At 22.2% G+C, this 15,053-nt stretch overlaps 1 protein-coding gene across 4 annotated transcripts in view; it reads right to left on the bottom strand.

Moving 5' to 3' along the window:
- The window catches only part of LOC136980999 (sialin-like), a 45,208-nt gene that overhangs the window by 18,540 nt on the left and 11,615 nt on the right, over nt 1-15,053 (bottom strand). For all 4 annotated transcript variants that reach the window (XM_067277218.1, XM_067277217.1, XM_067277220.1 and 1 more), the window contains exon 5: nt 836-981. In XM_067277218.1, the coding sequence (XP_067133319.1) occupies nt 836-981 (146 nt within the window). The remainder of the gene's footprint in view (nt 1-835; nt 982-15,053) is intronic.

Genomic DNA, 15,053 nt, shown 5'->3' with positions numbered 1-15,053 from the left:
AAGTTTCACACAAAGAGCAGTTCATGCCTTCCCTCAAAATTGTTGTTCCTCTGACTAGAGGGGAAAAAAGGAGTTATATTTGATAGTTTCTCGGCTTTCTACGCTTCACCAGAACCAAATTTAACCACTTTTAGAATTCCTGGGAATGCTCCAGGCCATTACCTAGTCGATTTTGCAATCCCTCACCATTTATAGGTACTGAATTGAGAAAACAATCACAAGGAAACTGAGATGTGATGATGCTTAACCAATCGTGAAGCCGAAAAAGATAGTGAAACTGAGCACAAATTAAATTAGCCAATTACATTGCTGTAATTGAGCATTAATAAAAACAGCCAATCACGATATCGAAATTGATAACTGATACAATAGAAAAGTGATTAAACACATCGTGTTATATCAAACTTATTGTTTATATAAGTAACGTAAACCAAAGACAGAACGAGTCATATTGATTATATTTTTGTCGTCATTAAAAGTTAGTAATGACATCAAAATCATGATTAATATTTCATTTTTCTTTTAATCTATACCCATGTTTCGATAATTAATTCGTCTGGCGTATAAATGACTTTCAAATATACAAAAATGAGCAGTTGATAAATGGTGTAAAGTTCGTTTTAATTAGTGATAAATCAATAAAACAAATATATGAAATACTTTGATGTAAATTTAATATTTGGAAAACATCACTTTAATTAAGAAAACCGAAAAAATAAACATTTAAATTTATATAAAATTAATTAAAATTTTTTTAAAAAAATTACATTTATAATTACTTGTATATAATTATTGATAGCAACTTTATATATTTGGAAAAATTAAGATTATTTACCTCGAAAAGTCCTTCAATTACTCGTACAGCGAGTACAAATCCAACATTAACACTAGCAGCTAAAGGTGTTAATACAGTAAGTACAGCTGTACAAAATATTCCACCTCCAAATAAGTTTCGTCCTCCAAACTTTCCAGCGATATAACCTGAAAGTATATAACAAATGTATGTAAATTTTATAATAATTTGCGTGATGCAATGTAATTTATATTAGTATACAGTTACATCAAAGTTTCACGATCCAATATTTTACATACGATATACAAAGTTTTAGATTTATGAATGTATAAATTTACTAATATATTTTATTTTATTTATTATTGAATTTTTATGAAATTATTTGCAAATTACCACAGACTTTCTATATACAAAACTATAGTTAGAGTTTAATTTTTCTCTTTAATTTAAGCATTAAATAATGTAAAATATATAAATTTCTAACATTTTAATTTTTTAAAACATTAAATTTTCTTAATTTTAAGAAGATAGAATTACTCGAAAGTTACCATTTAACTAAAGATCTTTTAATGTAATTTACCGTGGAAAAAAACTAATTTCAGATGTTAAGAGGTTTGTATCAAATATACAAAAAAAAAACACTAATATTATAAAGATTAATCTTATTTTATTTTTAATTTTAAGCGGATCAAATTTTATACAATACTTTAATTGAATTAAATCCACTCGAAATTAATTCTGTTCTTCCTTTATACGTAAAATCTTTATTAGAAAAAAAAGAGGAAAACTCACGAAATTTGTGTTAAAAAAATTAAAAAAAAAGTATTATTGATGAATTTAACAAATATTAAAAATGGTTTCAATGCTTCTCTTCACCAAAAACACAACAAAAGAAGTAAAACTAATCAATACTCTGTGTCTTTAGGCAGCTGTCGTCACCTGTTCTTTTGGACTTATCAAAATAAGGAAACGAAAACGATAGAATTAAAAGAACAATTTTTAACTTTTTTCCTCCCTCTTCTTAACGTCATCTTTAGTTTCTACTGTAACACCACTCAATTAATTTATTCTATGTATAAGATTATATATATATATATTCTTTATTGTTGAAAATGTAGATGCTGCTCGTGTGGTTTCCTTTTTCAAGAATGGTAATCGATATTGCGACAAACAATGGAGAAGAAGGCTTCTTTTCAATTGTTTTTTTAAAAATGTTTTTAATCAACTTTTAACATTAGAAAAATATAATATTTATTAAATTAATTTATATATATAGTCCTATACTTCTTAAAGGGACCACGAATACATTCTGACAGGCTCGTAAAATCAACTTAAATTCAGCGCTTCGTAACACATATCAAAACAATTTTTTTAATTTAAAAAAAATTAACATTTTAAAATTAATATTTTAGAAAAAATAATTAATTAATTATTAATTTAATTTTTATTTTTTCAAGGTTTTTTTCCCCTATTTATATTATTCAATTTAGACAATATTGAGGCAATTACATTGAGTCGTTCTATATAAAAAAACTTCTTTTTTTCCCCTTCGTTTTTGGGTTATTTAGGACAATGTTAAAAAGTTGAAAATTTGCCAAAGTTTAAAGAATTAATTTAATTTCTTTTTAAATTCGAGATGTAAAATAAATCTATTTTCCAAATAATAAATTAGAATATGTTTGTTTTGATTATAAAACAATTTATTAGTAGAATTTATCCAGATTTGTTTTATATGATAAATGTTAAAGATTGAATGTTTTATTTTAAATTTTTTGTGAAACTTAATTTTAAAAATATCTTAAAATATAATTAATTTTTTAGTAAAGAAATTAGGGATTTATTTAAAATTGATGTGGAACATTGAATAGCTCAGGAATGTTATAACTTTTAATTACATTATTTATAGAATATTACTTAATAAAATTAGAATAGATCATATTTATTATATTTATAATTTAATAATTCAAAATTTATTAAGTTCTGAACAATAATTTTTGCATTATATCTATGACAAACGTTTGTTTTCATGATAAACGGGAGCAAAGAAAATTTAGAATAGCCCATAAAATGTCTTTTATATCAAAATTTGCACGTAGTTTTACAGGAGATTTCAAGGTAATTTCCATTAAAATGGAATCCAAATTCACACTAAGAATGCTTTGAGTAGATCTTTGAAAGATGATAAGGTTCTGGGGCCCAATTCCCTATGGGATAAGGTTACCTGAAATGTGAGGAATCTAATGCAAGAAGTAACTCTTATAAAAAAGGTAACATAAACAGAGTTTCACATGCAATTTAAATAAGTGATTTTGTGCATTGTCAAACGAATAAAATAATAGAAACTAAGCAAGAAGTTAGATGAAGAATTCCTATTAAATGAATTGTTCAATACTGTAAGAAGTTTTATTACAGTATAAATAATATTCAATATTACATCAAGAAACATTTTAACAATAATTTAATTAATTCGATTTAAATATACATTGATTATAGTGCAAATTGCGTAAATCTGAAACGTCGTGTTTAATTTTTTATAATAAGAAAATCTATAAAGAAATATATCAATCAATGACTTGATGAGATGAGATCGCTCTTGTAAAGCTGTAAAAATCAATAAAACAAATAAAAATTTATCAAAATAAACGATAATGTATCAATTTCTGCATAAAAATTTAAATTTTGTACCCTATCTGTGCTTAAATTCCGAGCCAAAAGACGCTCCTTGCTCCATTCTAACTACAAGTATATCAGAACACTAACTTATAAATTCTATAGAAATTCATTAAGATTTTTATGTGCTGTATTTTATAAATATTTAAATTAAATAAAATTTAATTGTATTAATTACACAGTTTTATAGCCATTAAAACAAAAGAAAAAACAATGAAGAAACTGCACAAGTCTCTCTATAATAACTCTTAATCCTTCATAATATTTAACAGTAAAAAGACGTCATTAACTTCTATACTTTTTCAATTATATACAAGGGGTTAACTTCGAGCATAATATTTCATACACACTACGCACAATTGGGAATTGGCTCATCTCTACTTGGATAAAGGAGATAAGTTCAAGAAAAATGCTTCATCAAAGTAAATGATGCGTACGCTTCACTAAGAGATACGTATATATTTCTTAACAATAAAATTAATTTTAGAACCCTATTTAATATATTTATGAAACTAAATGAGATAATTACATTTAACTTGAGCAGGCCAGAGAGAGAAAAAAAAGGAAAGAAAAATCATTTATTAATGAGGAGATTATTATTCTGTTGATAAACTTCACTAAATGTCTTCTTAGTTATCTTCCCTTATCCATCCTTACTTTATAAATTATTAATTTAGACAAGGTATATAAACATATATACATTATCTTCATCACAATCCCATCAGAATTTCCATTACCATTAAAGAAAAATTCTTGAATTTTTATAATTTCTAATTAAATTACATAATTTATTTTTAATATATATATATAACTTTATTTATTTATTTTAAAATGTTTAAATTTAATTAACTTAAACATGAATAATTAATCTGTCAAAATATAATTAAATTATTTAACTTTATGAGTTATTTTAAATAAAAATATTTCAATTAACAAATTTTACAAATAAATGAATTTTCGTTATTATACTACATAAAAGTCTTAAAAAATTAATTATTAGATATATTAATTTAATGTCAAATCTTAGAACAAATATGTAACTTCGTTAAGCAAATATACTTCGTTACACAAATATTTTCCTTATGGTTATATATTGCAATTTATATATTTTCCTTTTTCCTGAAACTTTAATGTTATGGATAAATTTTCGTATTAAATTAATATTTATAGCATTAAAATTTAATTTAATTGTTTAAAAATCATATATATATATATAAGTATTTAATTAAATTTATAAATTATTTTACAATTTATTTTTTTCATGAATTTTTTAATAAAATTCTTCTTAAATTTTTAATTTATCCAATGAGAACTATATTTTAAATTTTTTTTAATAAATAAGATTTAATTTAATTTACAAAACTACATAATTTTTTATGTATTTTTAAATAATTTTTTAATTTAAAAAAATAATAAAGATTAAATACATATAAGAGTGAGATAATATAATACAATTTCATATTTTCTGTATACTATTTTTTATAAATTGGAATATTAATTAACATTTTTGGAATTGTTTTTGATTCCAGAAAAGGAAACAAAAAATTAAAATTAAATCACAATTAAACATTAATTTTAAAAAATTTCTAATCAAAATAAAAAAAAATTATGAAAAAATTCTAGAATTGAAAAAAATAATCAAAATCAGAATTAATTAAAATTAATGATTAATTTTTTAAAATATATTTGCGAATAAAAGTAATGTCATAATCAAAATTAATTACAATTAAAATTCCAAAAAAATTAATTATTCAAGAAATTCAAACAATTTTTTTGGATTTTTTTTTTTTTTTGCAAAGAATTTCCATAAAGTATTTTTAAAACATTTTTTAGGCATTTTTTTATTCTATAAATTATAAAATAATCAAGAAAAATCTATTGTTTATTGTTAAAAATATATATTGTTTTTTGTTTATACATTTACTCTACATGGAAAATTTTTCTTCCTTGTTAAAAACATTTTTTGAATGTTTTTTTTTTGTCTTTAAAACTTCATAATTTTCTTTACTTTTTTTATTTTATTTCTTTTTTCCATAAAAAAAATATAATAAAAATGTATAAAGTTCTCTATTTTAGATGTATTTTCTATATTTTTATGTATATATTTATATATATACACACACATTCATTATTTTCTTCAACGTTTTTACTCTAAAAAATTGTTCTGTGAATATTTTTCATAGTTATCACTTAATTTAATTGAACTTTTCTTTGAAAAAAATGTATACAAACTGCAACATTTATTCATAGAACAACTTCAAAATTAAAAAAAAATTATAATATTATTTCGTACTTCTGGTTTTCCAGACTTTATTATTTTTAAATTCAATTTATATATTATACATTATAAAATAAGGACAATTTTTTTGCTTAAAAAAATGTCAGGAAAACAATTTTCGACTTTATTATTTTTTTTATTTTAAAAAATTGATACTGAAACAACTTTCCATATTTTATATTATCGAATTTTTATTAATGTAATTTATATTATTATTTTTATAAATTATTTATTCAGATTTTTTTTAAAAAAAAATACATTAATCAACAATAAATAATTAAAATGTTTATAAGAAAGTTAAGGAATAATTTTTATTTACCTAAATTAACTAATTAAATTTTATAACAATTATCTGGCAGTATATTAGCTTTAAATGTTGGTAATGCATAGTTTGGGTAATAAATTTACAGTTAAGAATATTTAACAAAAGCTAGAAGGTATATGGCTCTCGAGAGATTTTTCTACTCCTCATCAATATATGATCATTAATGTTTCGTTATTTAAGATAATATCATTAAAAGTTTATAATAAAAATTAATTTTTAATTATTCTTTCGTAACAAATATAAATTTATTTGTTGATAGAATTTAAATAATTAAGAAAGACAATAATTTATAACGTAAGAAACTAAGTAGGTTTTCTATTTATTTATGCTTTTTTTCAAAAATTCTTTATCGAGTAGAAACTGTAAACAAAATCATTATAAATAAGAAAAACTTTATGTTATTATTGTTTAAAGTTTTCTTTTTAAATGTAAGCCTGTTGTAATGTGATAAATGAAAGTATACAGTAGATTTAATTCGGTTGTCTATCTGTTAACAAATAACACTTATTTATTTTTAATGAAATTTTGTGTAGAAAACGTATTGAAATATTAAGAATACTTCTTTAAAATTTAAAAAAAAAAAATACATTTAAATACATTTTTAATGATTAAATTTATGTATTTATTTATTTTCGTTATTGAATAATCAGTGCAAATTGATAAGATATTAATGTGACGTAACAAATAAAAATTCATATTTTTACAATTATAATTATTACACCATTCAGATAATAAGTTTTTTTCATTGTTACATTCCGCTTATATCTGATTATTCTGAGTTATTACATCACGCTAACATTCTTTCAATTTTTTATTATTACGTCAAGCTCATATATTACCAATTTTCATTATTACATCACGCTCACATCTTACTAATATTTATTATAACATCGCGCTCACATTTTACTAATTTTTATTATTACGTCAGGCTGACATCATTTTTCATTATTATGTCATGCTTACATTTTATAAATTTGAAGTATTACACCATATTTACAACTCACAAACGTGTACTATACGTCACGTCGTATATTACAATTTTCATTATTACATCATTCGAAATTAATTGTTGAAATGAATAAATTCGAAATAAATGAAACACACAAAAAAAAAAAAATTCTAGAAAATAACATTATTTGTAAGAAATATATTGTTAAACAATACAACAATGACTGGGAATAGCTTGCTCGTTAGTTTCAACAAATGGGTTTTATTTTATTCTTCTTTTTATTATTACAATGAAGTGAAATATCGTTTACAAATTTATATCCATAAAAATAAAAAAAATATGATTTAAAAAAATTCATTATATTTACAAAAATAAATTTTTTAAATTACAAAAAATACAAAAAAAATAGTAGTAAAGATACTTCTTTTTTCTTTAACAATCTAAACTTTACAATAAATCAACAAATTTTATATATAATTCACCGATTTAAAAAGTAAATTAAACGAAGCAAATGTAGAAAATAAAATTTATAAGAGGCCAATTGTTATTAATTATAATAAATGCACCGAAAATTCTTTCGAATTTTGTTTGCTTCCTCACTAATGAAGCGTGATTCGAATGCGTTGCAATTTAAACATCATTAAATGATGCAGAATTAGTTAAGGGCATTATCATCATCGACCTTTAATTGCGATTATGTATACGTTATATTTTAAAAAATAACTAAAAAATATAATTCTTTTCTTTTTACTTAAAAAATAAAGTAATAAGTTAAAATAATATCTTTTACTTCTCAATTAAGATACAATTAATTTTGTATTTAACTTCAGGCAATTTTAAAAAAGACACAAGAAATTTAAAAGTCTCTTGTAAAATTAAAATTATATATTACTTAACTCAACAATATACTTTAAGTAAATTTTTTAAAATACTTTTAATAAAAATTTAAATGTAAAAAAAATTGTTGAACGTGATTCCTTACAGTTTCTTCTCATATGAAATCGATATAAATCAATTTAATACATAAATATTTAAAATTAAAATTTTTATTGCTTCATTTATTTATTAAGGTTATTATATTATTATAAAATAATTTAAAATTTTTCGTAAAAATTGAGTTTTAAAATTAAATTTTTTAACGTAAACTTTCAAATGGATTTTTAAATTTATAAAGTCAAACAGTAGCTTTAGCTTCTGGAAAAAAATAATAATAAATCACGCTTCTAAATTATAAACATAATAAATTATTTATGAAAAAAAAAATAATTTTGAATATATGAGAAATGCAATTTTATTTACATTTTATTTTAATATTTTTGAAGTTTTTTGAAAATATATTTTTGAGAATATTTTGAAAAATTCTCTTTATAGGTTATTTTTACCTTTTATTTCATTTAAATTAATTAATTTTAGCAATACATTTTTTGAAAAATGAAAGTTTGACGTAATAATGCGAATTAGTGAAATGTGAGCGTGACGTAATAATGAGAATTGGTGAAATGTGAGCGTGACGTAATAATGAGAATTGGTGAAATGTGAGCGTGACGTAATAAGGAGAATTAGTAAAATGTGAGCGTGACGTAATAATGAGAATTGGTGAAATGTAAGCGTGACGAAATAAGGAGAATTAGTGAATTTTGAGCGTGACGTAATAATGAGAATTAGTGAAATGTGAGCGTGACGTAATCACGAAAATTCACGTGTTGCATAAATGCAAAGTTTTAAGCTGTGAATATGAAGTAATAATACAAATTTCACGTGAATAATATAAATTTTTTCAGCATTTAGTAAAATTTAAGGAAATTTTGCATAATGAAAATTTTCGCGAAAGAAAAAATAAATAAACTTATAAAAATTAAAAATTACATAAACATAAATTTAATAAGTATAATCTTTAAAAAGTGTGTTTTTAATTAATTTATTTAAAAATGAAAGAAATATCAAAAAATAAACAAAAAATAAATGGATTTATTCTTTTATAAATAAATGTCAACATTATTTAGTCAAGTAAAATAAATGCTAATTGATGTAGTAGGTTGTTCATAAAAGATGCATTATAGTTGATTATGCTTTACTCTTAGAAAAGTGCAGATGCTGCACGTCTTAATGGATAAACTACATCTTTATCACTATAACAGCCATTAGAAAAAATCATTGATATGTTGACATATCAATATATCTTTATGAAATAGCAGCAACGCATTTACTAAAGCAACCTATATATTACATTATATTTAATTTATAAAGAGATAATTTCTTAAAAAATATATAGTACAGTACATTCTGTCTTTATTATATTTAATTAATCTAATTTGTATAAATTAAATGATTGCCAACCGTTAATATGCATAATTTTCTATTAATTTAATACTAAAAAATTCATGTAATTTAGCTAAAAATTTAATAAATTTATTTTTAAATCAGGGAAAAAATTAAGAAGAAAAATTAACTTTGTATACTTTTAAATTTATTAATATTAATTAGTAAATATTAATATTAAATGAAACTAATTTTTAATTTTATTTTTTAAATATTGTACTTTTAAAAAAATATATGCAGAATTTTATGGCTTATAAAATAATTTTAAGCATGAAAAATTCAAGAAAACTTGAATTTGTTTCTTAATTAAAATTATTATTTATTTTTAATAATATTCTAAAAAATTTAATTTTAAAATTGTATAAGCAAACAGTAATCACTTTTCTTTATTATTTTCATTAAAAAAATTCTTTTAATTTTATAAAATTTCTAAATGTAAATTGATTTAGTTTTTTTTTATTATTATAATTGAAATTTGAATAAGGAGAAATATTATTATTCAGTTATTACTTTCAATTATTAAAATTTAGAATTAAATTTTTAATATTTATACATGGAATTAATGTACAATTTTTTTCTTTAAAATTAAAATATTGTATTTAATATAATAAAATAACTTGTTAAAGTATACTGTAAAAATCAATAATAAAACTATTAAAAATATATTTATTTTACCACAATTCTATTTGTATATTTTTATGGCTTTTGGAGATGTGTAAGGCCCTATATTTGTGGGTCCCACCCACAAATATAGGGCCTTACACATCTCCAAAAGCCATAAAATATACGAATCCAATTCACTAGTTCTAATTATTACGTCACGCTCACATTTCACTAATTCTCATTATTACGTCACGCTCAAAATTCACTAATTCTCATTATTACGTCACGCTCACAATTCACTAATTCTCATTATTACGTCACTATCTCACACGTATCTCTTTAAACCCCACATTTACGTGGCCTTATATTTATGTCTCGCCGCCTTCAAACTCTACTGTTTTTAATTGATAATTTGCAATAATTATCCCATAATTATCGATAAAATTATCTCGGTAATTGTAAAATATGTATGGTTTTTGAAGTATGGGGGTCCTATATTAGTTACTAGGATTTTAATTTTTTGAATGAATCATTGCAAATGTGAGTGACTAGATTCCACTTCTCCTTTCTCAAGTTTTGCTATTTTGAATTTATATTTCGCAATAATTACATAATAATTATTTACGGCAATTAATAATTAATATTTTCTTGTAAATAAGCAATTAATTAATATTTGTGTATATAAATGCGAAGAGGAAACTCAAGGAAACAGATCGGTGTATATTATTTTCATCTTTAACTAAATTAAAATTTATTTTCCTACGCATTCCCTGTAAATAGGGGATTAGCACTTTATATATTTAATAATAATTAGAATAATTTATATTATAATTATGTTTAAATGTAAACAAATATTGTCTGTAAAGAACATGTTTAGAATTTATAACATTTGCGAAAGTGATCTAAATTATTTATATAAGATTATCTTGTATAATTTACAATATTTATATAGGCTATACATAATAAATACGTACAGAATAAAAATTATTCTGTGATTTACAGTATTTACTAAGTAAATTACAAATTTCAAACATTCAAAAAATAATAAAATTAATTTGCATTATTTATAAATGTAAATGAGACATTTCCAATAAATGTTATAGATTATGCACTAGTTTTAATGCAAGTTTCAAATATAAACAGTGAAATTACGTGTTTAAAAAGGTGTAAAAATTACTGTTTTATGCCGTAAAATTACAATTTCGAATGTAAATTTAGATATAGATGTGTAAAAATTACAAAGTTAAGCTAAAAAATAATAAATTTAAACTAAAAACAAATTCTAAACGTTATCTATAAAATTAGTTTTCTAATATTTAATAAGTAATTCTAATGATACTAATCATCTCAAGTAAGGAAAATTCGATTTTAAAGCCTTCCAATTTCGATTTTTTTTTAAGAATATTTAATTTACTTTCTGCATTGTTAAACCAATGAATGATGGAACTAATTTAGATCATGACGTAGTTCACAATATTAAAATATTTTAAATATCTCAATAAAGACGAAGAGATCAGAAAATTCATTAATATCGACAAAAACTACATGATGTTACAGGTATGTTATTGCACGACATTGATTTATCACACGAATTTAAAAAAATACAAACCCTCTTCCAAGTAATTACGAATTTTAATTAGCTAAAATAATTTTTTTAAGTATTAAAAAACTAGTTATTATTATTATTATTATTATTATTTTATTTTTAAGAAATATTTAATAATATTTTTAAACATGTTATTAAGTGGAAGAAAATACCAATTTCTAAAAATCCAATTATTTTAACAATTGATAAGTGTGCTTAGAACATCATTGGGATCATGTTAACTGAATACGACATCGTCGCTTAGACTTACTTCCTATACGTAGCCATTTAGAAAATTGAGTTATTGTTTGTAGAGAAATCTAGAAGTGATCGTTTTAGAAGAAAGTTTTTATCATGTTTTTGGATCAACTATAATCTACAACTGTTTTGACAGAGAAAATATTACAAGAGAAATCAATTTTCCGGTTATTTAATGAAAAATATATATATAATTTTTTAAATTTGTGTATTAAATAACAACTGCGTTCTGTAATTTATTCTTTAATTTGTTTTAGAATGTATGGAGAGTCACTCAATGTATACATTTGAGGCCACCTCTGATTGGACTAGATACATACATACATGGAGAAGAAGTTCGCTCCAGACAACTTAATCTTTTATGTAAAATAAAAATAATAATAGGAATCCCATTTTACTTCAATAAATATACTTACATGCAATTGGGACTTCGTCTGACGTCTTCTGATCCCTACCGATCCTCTTTTATCTACAGCATACATACATACAGACCTGGATAGAGGGTCCGAGTTTTGGACACAGAGGCCTTAAAATTTGATCTTTTATGTAAGAAAAAACATAAAATGAAAATAATACTCTCACTTTTATAGCTTTCAGTAGGGGGTGGGATTCTACATTTATGACTGGTAGGACCCCATCTCGTGTCATTCAAACTCTTCCTAACTTCCAATTATACATCCCTTTTACATAAATGTAATATTTATACGAACCAATATATTAAGTAATTTGCATTATATGGTTTAAATTTATATAATTATAATACTATAATGCATATATGTATATTAGTTCATATTTATGTATTTTAAGCGTAATATTCATAAAACGTTCATATATTGAAACTACTGTACATTTAATTCTATACGTTGTAGTTATACCAATTAATTTATAGTCTATTCATTATAATTTTAATATATAAGCTAGTATAAAACACGTTTCTATTAGTTTATAACCTCATATAAACTATAATGTACATAATAATTTATATATAATGTAGTGTAAACTATAACTATAATTTACTATTCATGTTTAACGATTTAACATTTATTCTGCTTAAAATATAATATTTTGAAACGATATTTTATGTATAACATTCGCGAAATTATAAAAATTTACATTTTTTTTAAAACATATTTCAACACAGATGTAATTTTATGTATAATAAATCACCTTACACTACAAATATCCACAATTTAAATGGTAAGTTTACACACAAATATCTTCAAAATATGTTAAGTTATATGTAAATAAATATAATAAACAAATAAAAATTTTAATTATAATTAAAAACATAACTTTAATTCTATCAAATATTATAAAAAAAAATAGCAACAATATTGAAAGAAGCAACTTAAAATTGGATATTGTATAATGCAAATGAAACTGCTTCAGCTTTTTTTTTTTTTTTCTTTTCATATGTCATCAAAGTCAACTTATATCAAAGCAAAATTAAATTTTTCAGTACTTTGCTCTTCTTTCATACCATTTGTACATTTTTTAATATTTATTTTTTAAAGAAAATCCAATAAAAACAATCAATAAACAAATATAATGATGCCATCAATTTTCCCAGAATTTTTTAATGCCAAAAAAAAAGAAATTAAAATAAAAAATATAGTTTTTAATAAAAAATTTTCGGTTCATATTTATAAATGATTGACGTTCTAAAGTAATAAAATTTCATATTTTTTTATTTTTAATATGAATAATTTTATTTTTTATTTCTTTAGAAGTCGTTCCTGCAGAGTTGAATTTGTCAGAGAAGCTCTGATCTATCTGTAAATTATTATAAATATATATATTCTAGTAAGTATCTTAACAAAAATTCTATATAAAGGATGAATTATTTATGTAAAGGTTCCGGTTATATATCAATCTCTTATTTTGAGAAATTCGAATCGATATGTTAAATTTCTATTGAATAACTGTGGAAATTTCATAGAGTTTCTGATAGTTTCCGAGGAGTTGTTACAACATAATAGCGTAATAATTTACTGTAATTATGTGTACTAATAGGAAATTCTCAATAGAACAATACTGCGACATAGTTTCATTGTTAACATTAAATTCTATTCAAAATATATTGCATAAGGATGTAAATATATTATATTAACCTATATAATTTTATATATTTCGCCCAATCTATCTGCTTAAGTACACTATTGGGACCGTCTCTCCTCTTTCTTATCCTCTTCCTCACCCCCAAATTCTCTTCCTTTCTTCAGTCTAGACTCTAGACTCTCGATATATGTTTAAATACCTTAAATTTTATTTTAAAAAATTGAATTATTGCACTATTTTATTAGTTTAGATGCATTTCCAGAAACTCCTTCGCATCCACTTATTAATTTATAGTTATTTTCTTATTAAATATATTTTTATATTTATTACACGTAATAAATTAATAAATTTATATAAAAAAATATGCAATAAATAAATTAATACACATAAAAATTCCCGAGTAAGGAATATCACGGCATTACAGCGTTAATTTATAATTATTGTTTATGTAATTTGTATCAAATATAATTAAATATTTCATAAATTTACGACGAGGAAAACTTGAAATATTAAATTTTATATTTAATAATAAATATAAATGTATATATTTGAAATTTAATGCATTATGAAGATAACCAGAGATTCATGAAGTTTAAATATAGTAGGATTTATAATACATTTTCACATATAACACTCAAGTTTTGCTACAGTTTACAGTTCAATTATAGTATATAGGGCTCAACATTTCGACTCCTATCTCCCAGACAGATACAAAAAAATAAAATAAAAAAAACAAGCAACAATAGAACATATGTTTAAAGTTTTATTGCATCCAACAGTTCATAGACCTATAATGAAGCAATTACTCGTTTATATGATATAATTAAATCAAAACGGAAGAGTAAAGATCGAATTATAAGTTGAAACAGAATCGTCCAATGCTTTATATAATATTAAACATACATCTTTAACAATTGAAAGGTCGCAGATATCGTCCTCTATCAGATTGTTAATACAGTCGATCCATTAATTTTCCAAGCTTTAGTCTCCGAGTGGTCATTACCCAGAGAGTAGTGGCAAGGTACAGTATATTGGAAACCGCATCAGAGTGCAACGACCATTGAAATAATATACCTTCATTGTTATAGCTATCGTTAACATATCTTGCTTCATTATACAAACTGGCTAAAGATGATAGAAGAGATGGTTTAATAACACTATTTTCGGGCGTGAGATCGAATTTTATTATTTATTTCATCCAAATATTTTACAAAC

This window comes from Centruroides vittatus, unplaced genomic scaffold (assembly GCF_030686945.1).
Source record: "Centruroides vittatus isolate TY-2023 unplaced genomic scaffold, ASM3068694v2 contig_738, whole genome shotgun sequence".
In the NCBI taxonomy this organism is placed as follows: domain Eukaryota; kingdom Metazoa; phylum Arthropoda; class Arachnida; order Scorpiones; family Buthidae; genus Centruroides; species Centruroides vittatus.
Note: the sequence above shows the minus strand (reverse complement) of the source record. Positions and strands in the feature narration are given on the sequence as shown.